We start from the raw sequence: 13044 nt of genomic DNA on the forward strand, positions 1-13044 counted from the left end.
TGTAAAAGCAACTCAACAAATTTCTGATAAATTTACATCAGAATCTGGTTCTGAAACTTGCAAATCAACATGTTCTAAATATTCCTTTGATAAGCCAAACTTGGAACCAAAAAGAAGTGAATGCAACCAAGAGTTTGTAAAAACTCCAGAAGCAGTTCACTTATCTTTTCAAAATTATCCCATTATTCCATCATAAGAAACTATATCAGAAATTTCTGATGATTCTTGTATGTGTGTTGACATCTGAAGCTTGTTCAACAACATCTCCAAAAGAAAAAGAAAAATTTTGTTAATGGCTCAGCATATAACAGAAATTCTGATGAAAGGTCATTTAGAAGAAATAATAAGACTAAAATATCATCAGAAAGAGTACCCAAGCATGCCTGGGTACCTAAAACCCTCTAACCATTCCATTTCAGGACCATCATGTGCAGCAGATCTGGTACTGCGACTCAGGAAGCTCCAAGCACATGACTGCGGATAGGAGCTTACTCAACAACTTTGTCTCAAAGCTGGGTAAAATGGTGAACTTTGGAAATGGAGTGAAAGGGAGGATCATGGGATACGGATGTATCAGGTATGGATGTTTGACCATTGAAAGAGTAGCCTATGTTGAAGGCTTAAAGTATAATTTGCTGAGAGGTGGTCAATTTTGTGACAAAGGTTTTCAGGTAACATTTTTATCAGAAAAATGCTTGCTAACAGGTATGGATGATATCAAAATATATTTAAGTGGCAAAAGAATAAGAAAATCAATTTACTACTTTGATTTCAAAGAAGAAAATGAACATCTAAAATTATGTTTATTTTCAAAAATCAACAAAGGAAGTAGTTGGTTGTGGCATAAAAGGTTGGCTCACTTAAATTTCAAAAACCTAAGCAAACTAGCAAGTAAGGGTCTGGTAAAAGGATTACCTTTCATAAAAGGTGGACCCATAAGTACAGAAAGTTTTTCTGGAAAGAAATATATACTAGTAATAGTTGATGATTTTTCTAGATATACATGGGTTGAATTTTTAAGAAAGAAAAGTGAAACACCTGATCCGATCATTAATTTTATCAAGAAAATTGAAAACCTGTTAAAATTAACAGTCCAAAGGATCAGATCAGACAATGGGACAGAATTTAAAAATTCAAAAACTGAGAGCTTTCTTGTGAGTAAAAGAATCTCTCATGATTTTTTAGCTCCCAGAACCCCTCAACAAAATGGGGTTGTTGAAAGAAAAAATAGAACCTTAGTAGAAGTTGCCAGAACAATGCTTGCCTATGCCAAAATGCCCACTCACTTTTGGGCTGAAGCAATTGCAAATGTATGTTTTACTCAAAACAGAACCCTTATCAACAAAAGGCTAAACAAAACACCTTACAACATTATAAATGGAAGGATTCCAAGTGTAAAATTTTTACACACATTTGGTTGTATATGCTTTGTTTTCAATGATTTTGAAAGCCTTGAAAAATTTGACAGAAAAGCAGAAAAAGATATTTTTCTTGGATATTCTTTGTCCTCAAAAGCTTATAGAATCTTTATTCTTAACACAAGGACAATCAGAGAAAGTTTATATGTCTCATTTGATAACTCATCAGAAACCGAGGTTTCTGATGAATACATGAAAGAAATAAATTTTTCTGACAAACAAGAAAATTATGAGCATCTCTTTGAAATGATTTCAGAAGATTTTCTAGAACATGATAAATCTCTCACATATAAATCATCAGAAATATCATGCACTAACCCTACAGAACAAGTCAATAGCACATCAGAAAATCAAAATTCTGGTGCATTACACCCAACAGAGGCAACTGAACAGGGGGAAACTTCAAATCCATCAGAACCAACAATTATTCACAACAGGTTAAGATGGATCAAAGGGCATGTTCATTCTGATATCATTGGCAATCCAGCTGATGGTATGAGAACAAGATCTGCAACTGCACATGAATGTGCATATGCTGGGTTCTTGAGCAAAATAGAACCCAAATCTGCTAAAGAAGCTCTAAATGACCCAGACTGGATACAAGCTATGCAAGAAGAGCTGGATCAATTCGAAAAGAGCAAGGTATGGGATCTGGTACCCAAACCTAAAGACAAATCTGTCATAGGCTCAAAATGGGTATACAGGAATAAATCTGATGAGAATGGCATAATCACCAGGAACAAAGCAAGGTTAGTGGTCAAAGGTTACTGTCAACAAGAAGGTATTAATTATGATGAAACTTTTGCACCAGTAGTTAGATTAGAAGCTGTAAGAATTTTTCTTGCTTATGCTACATCCAAGGATTTCAAAGTTTATCAAATGGATGTGAAATCAGCTTTCCTGAATGGTAAAATTGAAGAAGAAGTTTATGTGCAACAACCAGAAGGCTTTGTTGATCCAAAATTTGAAAATCATGTTTATAGATTAAACAAAGCCTTATATGGATTGAAGCAAGCTCCTAGAGCCTGGTATGAAACATTATCAAACTTCTTAATCAATTGTGGATTTACCAAAGGTCATACCTTGTTGGTTCAGATATATGTTGATCACATTATATTTGGATCAACAAATGAAAAATTTTGCAAAAACTTTCAAAAATTGGTGACCAGCCATTTTGAAATGAGTACGATGGGTGAATTAATCTTTAGGGTTACAAGTCAAACAAAGAATTGATGGAATATTTTTTAGTCAATCAAAATATGTGAAAACAATTCTACAAAAATATTCACTTGAAAACTGCTCTGTTTCAAAAACTCCCATGGCAACAGGGAACAAATTAGATTCTGATAAAGATGGAATAAGTGTAGATATTAAAACCTTTAGAGGAATTATAGGGTCATTGCTATATTTGACTGCAAGCAGACCAGATATCATGTTTGCTACATGCTTTCTGGCCAGATATCAATGTGATCCTAAAGAATCCCACTTAAAAGCTGTAAAAAGGGTTTTCAAATATCTAAAAGGCACTTCAGAACTTGGTCTCTGGTATCCAAAGGATAGAAACCTTGAACTAATTGCATACACAGATGCAGATTATGCAGGGTGCAAGATTGACAGAAAAAGCACATCTGGTGCTTGTCAAATCTTGGGGGAAAAATTGGTATGTTGGGCAAGCAAGAAGCAAAATTGTGTTGCCACATCAACAGCAGAATCCGAATATGTTGCAGCAGCAAGTTGCTGTTCACAAGTGTTGTGGATGCAAACTCAACTGAAGGATTATGGAGTAAATTTGACAAAATTCCCAATTCTATGTGATTCAAAGAGTGCAATTGCAATAACAGAAAATCCAGTTCATCACTCAAGAACTAAACACATAGATGTCAGATATCACTTCATAAAAGATCATGTGGAGAAAGGTAACATTGAAATGTAATTTGTTCCAACTGAAAACCAAATTGCTGATATCTTTACAAAACCTCTTGATGAAAAGAGACATAACTTTTTGATCAGCAAACTGGGGATGGTTAACTTAAAAGATGAAAATTTTTCAGAAATAAAAGCAACACAAAATGAAAACCAAATTGATGATCATCAAAAGAACAATAATAAAAGGACAATTAAACAAAGTTCTGATGAAGAAACCCATCTATCTGGTGGAACATCAGAAGCTCTAATAGATCATCAATGAATGTGATGATTTAGCAGAAATTCTGAAGAAACATCAAAAAAAAAAAATCTGATGAAAACATCAGAAATTTTGATACTCGTCAGAAATTTTGTTTAAACTGTAGAATGATCATTAATCATCAAGGGTCCATATCTTCATACATATTCCATTTGTATAAATTCATAGTTGTACTTAGTTTAATTTTTTTTTGTTGTATTTTTGCATTTTATTAAAAAAAACAAAAGGGGGAATGTGTGCATGAAGATAAAATTAAATCCAGAAAATTCAATCGTCACAATTCTTCTTCAGAAAAATTAATTTTTATCTTACATTTTCAACTCATGCAACGTCATTTTGTCATAAGGAGTTTAAGAGTAACACGTAAGCACCAAAATGATTAGGAGCTATAAAAGTAGCCGCCTAGCTATTGAATGCTTACTCACACAAAGGCTTGGTAGACTGTCATATTCACTGCAATAGATATCGTCTTAAATGGAGAGATGAAAAGAAAAACCTTTTTAAAATGTTAATATGAAACTATCACTTTCATCTATAAATATTAACAACCTGAAAAAGACATTCTTCACAACAAAATCATCTCTTCAAAAGCCTGTCATCAGAAAACTTCTTATTTCAAATGGGTCACCCAAAATCAATGGAAACTAACCAATTCCCTCTCAACCTTCACAAAAATCATAATCTCAGGCTAAGATCTAACTTGGAAGGACCTGCATGGGAGGACTGCAGGTTTGTATATAATATGATCATGCGAAGTCCTTTGGGCTTTGTTGTATCAACAGATGTCACTATATATCCAGAACTTCTTCAAGAGTTCTGGTGGATTGCTCAAATCGTTATGAGTGGCACTTCCATGTGGATAAATAGTGAGGTGATGGGGGTAAAAATCACCCTAAAGGAGGAAACACTCAGGGATGTCCTCCGATTGGGTGTTGATCAAGAAGTCACCATACTGGATAAAGCAGAGGTGCAACGAACCTTGATAGAAATGGGTTATCATTCAAACAACGTGTCAACGAAAGTTTGCAAATCTGGGTTTATACCACCTTTCCAGTATCTGGTAACACAGCTAAGTGTTTGCTTTTCTAAAAAGACTGGACACTTTAATTAGCTGTCTCATAGGATGATGGAAGTGGTTCACGCTGTTGTACAGGAAAAACCTTACAACTATGCTAAGTTTCTCATGAGAGACTTAGAAGCAAACGTCCTTGACCGTAACACTTTTCTGATCTTCCCCCGCTTTGTAACCAAGGTGATCACAAGTCAGCTGGACTTTGGAGGAGTAAGAAGCTGTTATACAAGAGCTGAGCTGGCACTTCAAGAAAACTTAAGAGTTGCTTCCCTGGTTCCATCAACCAATCACACAGGAAGGATAACCAGTCTCTGGTTATATGTGAAGTGCATGTATAACGTGTTGGATGAGGAGGATGAGTAGTTACTGTTTATTTTTTTTTTGTTTTACTTGTGTGTGTTTAACTGTCTTTTGTTTAGTAATATATTAAGTTTATCTTAAGTACATGTTACTTATATATATGTCAATAGGTCTAGGGGGAACTAAGAAATCTTGTCTGATAAAAACAAGGAAAATCTGGTAAAAATCAAATGAAATCTGATAGAATTTAGTAAATCACCAGAATCTGATAGGATTTATCAGAAACCTCATTTAACCATCAGAATCTGTTCAAATCACCAGATAACCTAAAAATTTGATGAATACATCAAAATAAAATTTCTTTTGACAAACGGGAAAGTTTGATTGTTCAAACAGAAAAGAAACATGACTTTAACCAGATACAAAGGACTTATAAAACATCTAAATTATTTTTAGATAAGTTTCTTTCAAAAAAAAATTTCTGAGGATTGGAACAAGCTATATGACAAAGACTTCCTGACACATCAGAACAAAGGTGTGGAGTTCACAAATTCAAGGTAAGTAAAAATTCTTCAAACTCTACTCATTCCCTCTCATCTTAAATAAAAATAAAAATAAAAAAAATGTTGATTCAAAATTCTCTAAATAAATCAAATGCTTTCTGATGATAAATATGAGAAATACAACTCTCTAAGTATTACTTAAAGACTTTCTAATATATATCATTGAAATGACAACATGGGAAGGTACATAATTGAAGAAAAGGTTTCGACTGGACCTTTTTAAACAAAAGGGGTCCCACATGAAGAAAAGGTGCAAGTTGGATACTAGTGTTTATATATTTAAATCGTTGGAATCTTTAATTATCCTTAAAAAAAAGAGAAGGGATATACATTAAATTAGAGATAAACCAAAGGTTTTTTTAATGGTTGTCTCTTTAAAAGATTAAAACATCATTAAGGTGTCATAAACCACCTTGAATACAAACAACCCACAAAAAACACTCAAAAATCTCTGTCCCTATTCACTATAAATACATCATTCGAAACAAAAAAAACCCGAAGCCCTAAAACCCTTTTTCAAAACAAAAAAACCCAGATTGTCAATGTCTGCTACTAACATCAACACCCCTCCAACTGAACACTCTGTTCCTTTAATCACTGAAGCTGAATATCTTCCATTAAAGTTCAACAATGAAGCAATGAATGCTAACATTGAACAATATGATGTGAAGTGTCAGATTCTCATTGAATTTCTGATCAGAAGCCCAATAGCTGATGCTCTTACAAAGATAAGAGAGGTACCAGAAAGACTTCTACAACAAGTTGTGAAAACTCTCACAATATCAAATCAAATGGAGCTGACTGCACATGTGTGGGAAAATATCTTCATTACAATCTCACCGTAGAAAATAAGGGAATGCTTGGAACTACCCTTAAATCAAGACTATGAAGAAGCACCAGAAAAAGAAGACATGTTCGAACAACTTGATGCTGTAATGGGCTGCAAGGCAAAGATTTCAAAGATCAATGAATTCAAGAGAAACAAGCTACCTGCCTTCTGGCAAGTGTTAATGGAGATACTGAACAAATGTTTATCATCAAAGATTGGAGGTACAGATCAGATAAATATGAATATTCTGACAATCATGTTCAGCCTCATAACTGGGTTGAATATTGATTTTGGAACAGAAATATTCAATCTGATCAAAAGATCAATTCTGACTAAAAATGGAAAGATAGATTCACATCTACCATTCCCCAGATTTCTGTCAATCATAATTTCTGATGAATTTTCTAAAAGAGACTTACAAATTCCAAAGTCAAAAATTATGTGGAAAACAGAAATTATGAGACCTTGGAGTGCTGCAGGGTTTCGGAAATCAGATTTTGATGTACCTATTCTGTCAGAAAGTATGATGCTTCTCATACCAAAAGATTCACCATACAGAGCAGAATATCTGAGGATGTTAAGCAAACAAGCAGAAACCAAAGAAGGGTTTGAAAATGTGTCACCCAAGGAGCATGATGCACAAGAGTCAAGCACACCAAGAATGGAGCAGCAGGGTGAATCTAATCCTCATCCAGCTGATAAAGATGTGAATATGAGTCCTGTGGCAGAAGAACATCATGCTGAAGACTCACAAATGGGAGAAACAGGTGAACAACACTCCAAACTGAATTTACTTCATTTTTCTGAGAGTGATTCTGATGAATCAATTCAAGGAAAATCTGAAATTTTACATAAAGGTACTGTTTCCACAAAACAATATGTGAGTAATCCAAAAACCCATTTTCTGAATCAGATTTTGAGGAGGAAAATGTGGTGGCAACAGGTGGAGATCAGTCTACTGATCAAGGAAACCTGGATGAGAAAAATAAGAGTTTCTCAATAACTCATGGAGAACTTGAAAGGGTTCAAGGATATGAGGAAAACCAAGACTTGAATTTGTTTCAATTTTCTGGTGAGGGAACAGAGAATTTGGATTCTTCCAATCCTCTTAACCTTAGAACATCAGAAAATGTGTTTTCTGCTGGTGTTAGAAGAGAAACATCTGTTGTTTCTCCTATTTCCCAAGGACATCAATCTATGTCCCCTAAATAACTTCACAAGGAACTTGAAGACATAACTGCTACTGTGAAAACAGCCACGGAAGAAAAACTTGATCTGATACTAAAAGAAATCAGAAATCAAGGTTTTATCAGAAACTGTCAAAACTGTGCAGAAACAAACAGAAGAAAATAATGCAGCTCTCAAAACAATTCAAAAATCTGCAGAAAACAAAGAGAGCTCATCAGAAATTGAGAAAGCTCTTAAAGAACTGCGTGATATCAAGAAAAAGATGATTGAGGTTGCAACTGCAGGAGAAAGGTCAAGTTCAGGAAAGATTCTTAAAGAAATACAGTTGCTTAGAGCCAACAACAACAACATGACTGAGGCTTTTGAGAAACTATTAATGGAATTGACTGCACAAAGAAATAAGGAAAGTCAGGAGTTTCAGAAGATGAAGAAGCAAGAAGAAACAAATACTCAAGCTCTTACTAATATCCACTTATTAGTAAAAAGATTGCAGTACAATGTTGCCACACTGGCAAAAGTTGATCTTCATGAACTAAAAGCTCCAATTCCACAAGAAAAACAAGCAAAAGGGTCAGAAACTCATCAAACAGAAACCATTCAACAAGAACAAACCAAGCAAACAGCAACTTCAACAGCTCAAAAAACAGAAGCAGACCATGGGTCCACCTCCAGATAAACAAAAGTTACCCATGGGTCCTCCACCAAATGTCCCAAAGTCAGACACTTCAAAGATCCAACAGAAAGAACGTGTTCCAGTTCAACTATCTTCTACAACCATCACTGGAGAAACATAATTAAGCATAAGGATGGATACAAAAGAGAAGAGAAGAATGGAACATGAAGTGACCTCTTCAAAAAGGCCAAGAAAAATAATGAGAGAAGATTCAGAAGGCAACATCAAAGAATCAATGGTGCTGGAAGGTGATCTACACACAATCATGTATCCGAAAGAACATCTGAAGCACTACTATTGGAAAAGTCCAGAAGACAACCCAACAAGGCCACCCTCACCAATGAGTAAGAGTATTATTGAAGAAAGAAACAATGGCAGCTGGGTAATGTTGCACAAACACTTGACCAATCCAATAGTATCTATTGAAAGAATTGATACTTTGACCACTGGAGGAGGCATATTAGGAAATGAAAGTCAAAACAAGTATACCCTGGTCAGAAAAGATAAAAAATGTTCAAAAGGTTACTGATGCAGATCTGGCTGATGATGTTCACCCAATGGATATAGTCAAAATGAAGAATATCATTGATGAATGGAAATGTAGTTCAGTGGTGATCAGAAGAGCCTTTGATAGTCTTAAAAGTGCAGGAGCAAAAGTATACAAAAGAGCAGCACTGGCAGACTTTGATCTATGTATCAATTTTGAGTATAGCACCAAAGTGTTAATACCTCCTCCCAACACATCAATTCCAGCTGAAATTCCTTCGAAATTAGCAAGAACTGGAGCAATCTTTGATACACCATAAATATGTGCAATCTTCAAAGATGCTAATGTAGAGAAAGCTCTATTCAAAATCAGTGAAATTTGCAGGTATTCAAACCAAACTTTAAAATATATAAGAAACTTCATAAATGAGAAACAAGAGCAGCTCAAGAAGAAGGGAAAGAACAATGAAAAGCTGAGAAAAACAATTGAAGATTGTATTGAAAACTGGATGGAAGCAAGAGGATGGTACAAGTCAATGTACAAGGAAACTCAAAAAGCAATTGATCACAAGAAAAAGCTGAAACCAGGAGACAAATACAGAGGTGGAGTGAAGATCAATTAATGAATTGATGAGATATTGTTATTTTTGAACAATATTCAAAGTTTTTTTTTTTTGTTTTGAACAATGGTTGGTTTGTTTATGTTTTATGTTTCTGAAACTTAGTTGCTTGATTTTTCTATTCAAGAATTAGTTAAAAGTTGTTTACATTGGATATAGGTAGTTCATTTTCTCACAATACTTAGGGGGAAACTGTTAGGAAACTTTATTTGTAAGTATTGAAGAAAATCTCAATCAACTGGATCTCTGAAGAGATAACAGTCCTGAAGATCACAACAAGAAGAAGAAGATCGGATGGGACAACCGAAATGCAAAGCATCTACTTCAAAGAATCACAAGTTGATCAAGAGTTGATTTGGATTATCAGAGAAGGTTATTTCTGATGGATCTGATGATATTTCTGATGAAATATCATCGGTTTCTGACGATTCTGATCATCAGACTTTCTGATGATTTGTTCACCAGAATTTCTGATGAAGTGGTTTATCAGAAATTCTGATGAAAACCCCACTTGTCTAAAATCACAATTCTATCCTTCCACCAATGACCGAAGCATGACATTATTGGTTATCATGATTACAAATGCAACTTGAACGATGGATTCAATGAATATGTCAAATTGCTACTTTATGCAAGACTTATTGCATGAATAAACAATTGTTTATTCATGTACACAGCCGTCTATAAATAGAAGGCTCGAGAGACAGCAGATAATTGAGTTTGAAGCTTAGCATTCACAAACAAACACCCAAACTCCACTGCTCTTCTCACCCACAGAATTCAAGATTCATTTGTATTAGATAATAATCTTACAATCACCTTGTTAAACTATTTTGTTTCAAAGTGATATAAACTTGATAATTCTGTAGGTCTTGTTTCTTGAAAGTCTGATTTCCATTTCCGCACATCTTTTTCACATATACTGAAATCACTTGCCATATTACGTAAAAAGAAGTTGTTAAGGCCAAACTGGGTCCAACAAGCTACAAGCTTATCTACGTACAATTGGGCTAACATGTCGGAGCTATAAGTCTCCTTAATGGGTAGGAAATGTGCTGACTTAGTTAGCCTATCTACTATCACCCATATAGTATCATTTCCTTTCTTTGTCTTTGGCAACTTGGTGATGAAATCCATTGTCACCATCTCCCACTTCCATGTGGGAAGCTCAGGCTGTTGTAGCAAACCTGACGGCTTCTGATGTTCAACTTTGACTTGCGCACACGTCAAACATTTAGCTACATAGGCAGCTATAGATTTCTTCAAGCCTATCCACCGATAATTCGCCTTCAGATCGTGGTACATCTTATCAGCTCCAGGATGAACGGAATATTTAGAACTATGGGCTTCCTGGAGGATAACACCCCGAAGTCCTCCATAAACTGGGACCCATATTCGTCCATTTAACCTTAGGATTCCGTCCTTGTCATAGGATAACTGTTCTTCAGTTACTCCTAGCTTTTCATCAGGATAGTTAGCTTCCAATACAGCTTCCTTCTACGCAGCTAACAACCTTTCATTCAAACCATTCTTTATCTCAATGCTTTTGGCATTGATTCTTATAGGCTTCACTTTCTCCTTTCTACTTAAGGAATCAGCGACTACATTTGCCTTGCCAGGATGGTATCGTATCTCACAGTCATAATCATTTAAAGTTTCCATCCATCGTCGCTGCCTCATGTTCAAGTCCTTCTGATTGAACAAGTGTTGAAGGCTTTTGTGATCAGAATAGATCAAACACTTAGTTCCATATAAGTAGTGCCTCCACAGTTTTAGTACGAATACAACGGCACCCAGCTCCAAGTCATGGGTGGTGTAGTTCTTCTCATACACCTTTAACTGTCGTGAAGCATAGGCAATGACCTTGCCTTTTTGCATAAGCACACATCCCATCCCGGTGTGTGATGCATCCCAATATACTACAAACTCATCAATTCCATCAGGCTACGTTAATACTGGGGCGTTGCTCAACTTCTACTTCAGAATATCAAAAGATTCCTGCTGCTTAGGCCCCCAATCAAACTTGCTATTCTTGCGGGTGAGAAGAGTCAGGGGTGCTATAATTCTTGAGAAGTTTTCAATAAATTGCCTGTAGTATCCTGCCAGTCCTAAAAAGTTACGAATCTTGGTAGGCGTCTTTGGCTCTTGCCAGTTCATGACAGCTTCAACCTTAGCGGGATCTACTTGGATACCACGCTCACTAATCACGTGTCCAAGGAATTGGACTTCACGAAGCCAGAATTCACACTTTGAAAATTTGGCATAGAGCTTTTCCTGATGATAGCCTGACCTCAAATCGGTCTTTGAGAAGTAACTTGCCCCTTGTAGCTGATCGAACAGATCGTCGATCCTTGGCAAAGGATACCTATTCTTGATAGTAACCTTATTAAGCTCATGGTAATCAATGCACAGACGCATCGACCCATCTTTCTTCTTGACAAATAGGATTGGCGCTCCCCAAGGAGACGAACTAGGTCTAATAAAACCTTTGCTAGCAAATCATCTAGCTGCGTCCTCAATTCCTTCATCTCTGTTGGTGCCAACCTATAAGGCATTCTCGTAACAGGCGCCGCTCCAGGGATGATGTCAATTCTGAATTCTACTTGCCTATCTGGTGGTAAACCAGGTAGTTCTTCAGGAAATACTTCAGGGTATTCTGAAATGACTGGAATATCTTCAACCTTGGGCCTCTGCTCATCAATAGTCACATGTGCCATATAAATGACACAACCCTTCTTCAGATACCTAGATGCCTTGAGCATAGACACTTGCTCAGGTAATCCATACCGGGTATCTCCTTGAATGGTAAGTGACTCACCAGATGGAGTCTTGACCACCACTTGCTTCTTGTTGCAAACGATCTGGGCTTGGTTATTAGATAACCAATCCATGCCTAAAACTATGTCAAATCCGGCTAATTTCAAAGGAAGCAAGGATAATGGAAAAGAGTAGTTCCTAATGGATATAACACATCCATCTAATATGGTTGATGCGGTTTCTATGGTTCCATCAGCTAACTCGACCTCATATTTCACACTTAAGGTTTTAACAGGCAATTTCAATAACTCACAAAACTTATTATCTACGAATGACTTATCAGCACCAGAATCAAACAACACTCTTGCATAAACATCATTTCTGAGGAAGGTACCTATTATCACATTGTCGTTCTGAATAGCCTCCTGTGCGTTCGTCTGGAAGATCCTAGCATTGGTCTTCTTTCCCTCCTCAGCCTTCTTTGTGAACTTTGGGCAATATGACTTAATGTGCCCTTTCTCGTTGCAACTGTAGCACGTTGCGTCTTTTATCTTCTTGCAATCGAGAGTCTTGTGTTCAAAAGATTTGCAAATCCCACATGCCCTTGGCTGTGACTGGGATTTCGACTCATATCTGCATTTCCCAAAATGATGCTTCTTACAGACCTTACACTTGGGCTTATCACCCATCTGATGACCATCCTTCTTAGATCCAGAACCTTTCTTGTGGTCATGGTTTCCCTTATGCTTCTTATCTGACCGTCGTGAGTTGTCATCCTCACGCTTCCTTTTCTTAGCATCAGTGTTCCTCAGCGATCTCTGCCTGACCGCGTCCAGTGTGAGGGACAAAGATATATCAGCTGCAGATCTGAAAGTAGCTGGCCGAGAGGCCTTTACACTTACCTTGATTTCTGGGGCTAAACCCCCAATAAAACGAGCTATCCTCTTGGGTTC

At 36.3% G+C, this 13044-nt stretch overlaps 1 protein-coding gene across 1 annotated transcript; it reads left to right on the forward strand.

Moving 5' to 3' along the window:
- Positions 1–6080: 6080 nt before the first annotated feature.
- LOC110919438 lies at positions 6081–9337 on the forward strand. The gene is made up of 5 exons (XM_022163704.1): positions 6081–6275; positions 6384–6588; positions 6847–7247; positions 7701–8125; positions 9100–9337. The coding sequence occupies exons 1-5, from the start codon at positions 6081–6083 to the stop codon at positions 9335–9337; spliced, it is 1464 nt and encodes a 487-aa protein (XP_022019396.1).
- The last annotated feature ends 3707 nt before the right edge of the window (positions 9338–13044 follow it).

This window comes from Helianthus annuus, chromosome 16 (genome assembly GCF_002127325.2).
Source record: "Helianthus annuus cultivar XRQ/B chromosome 16, HanXRQr2.0-SUNRISE, whole genome shotgun sequence".
NCBI lineage: Eukaryota > Viridiplantae > Streptophyta > Magnoliopsida > Asterales > Asteraceae > Helianthus > Helianthus annuus.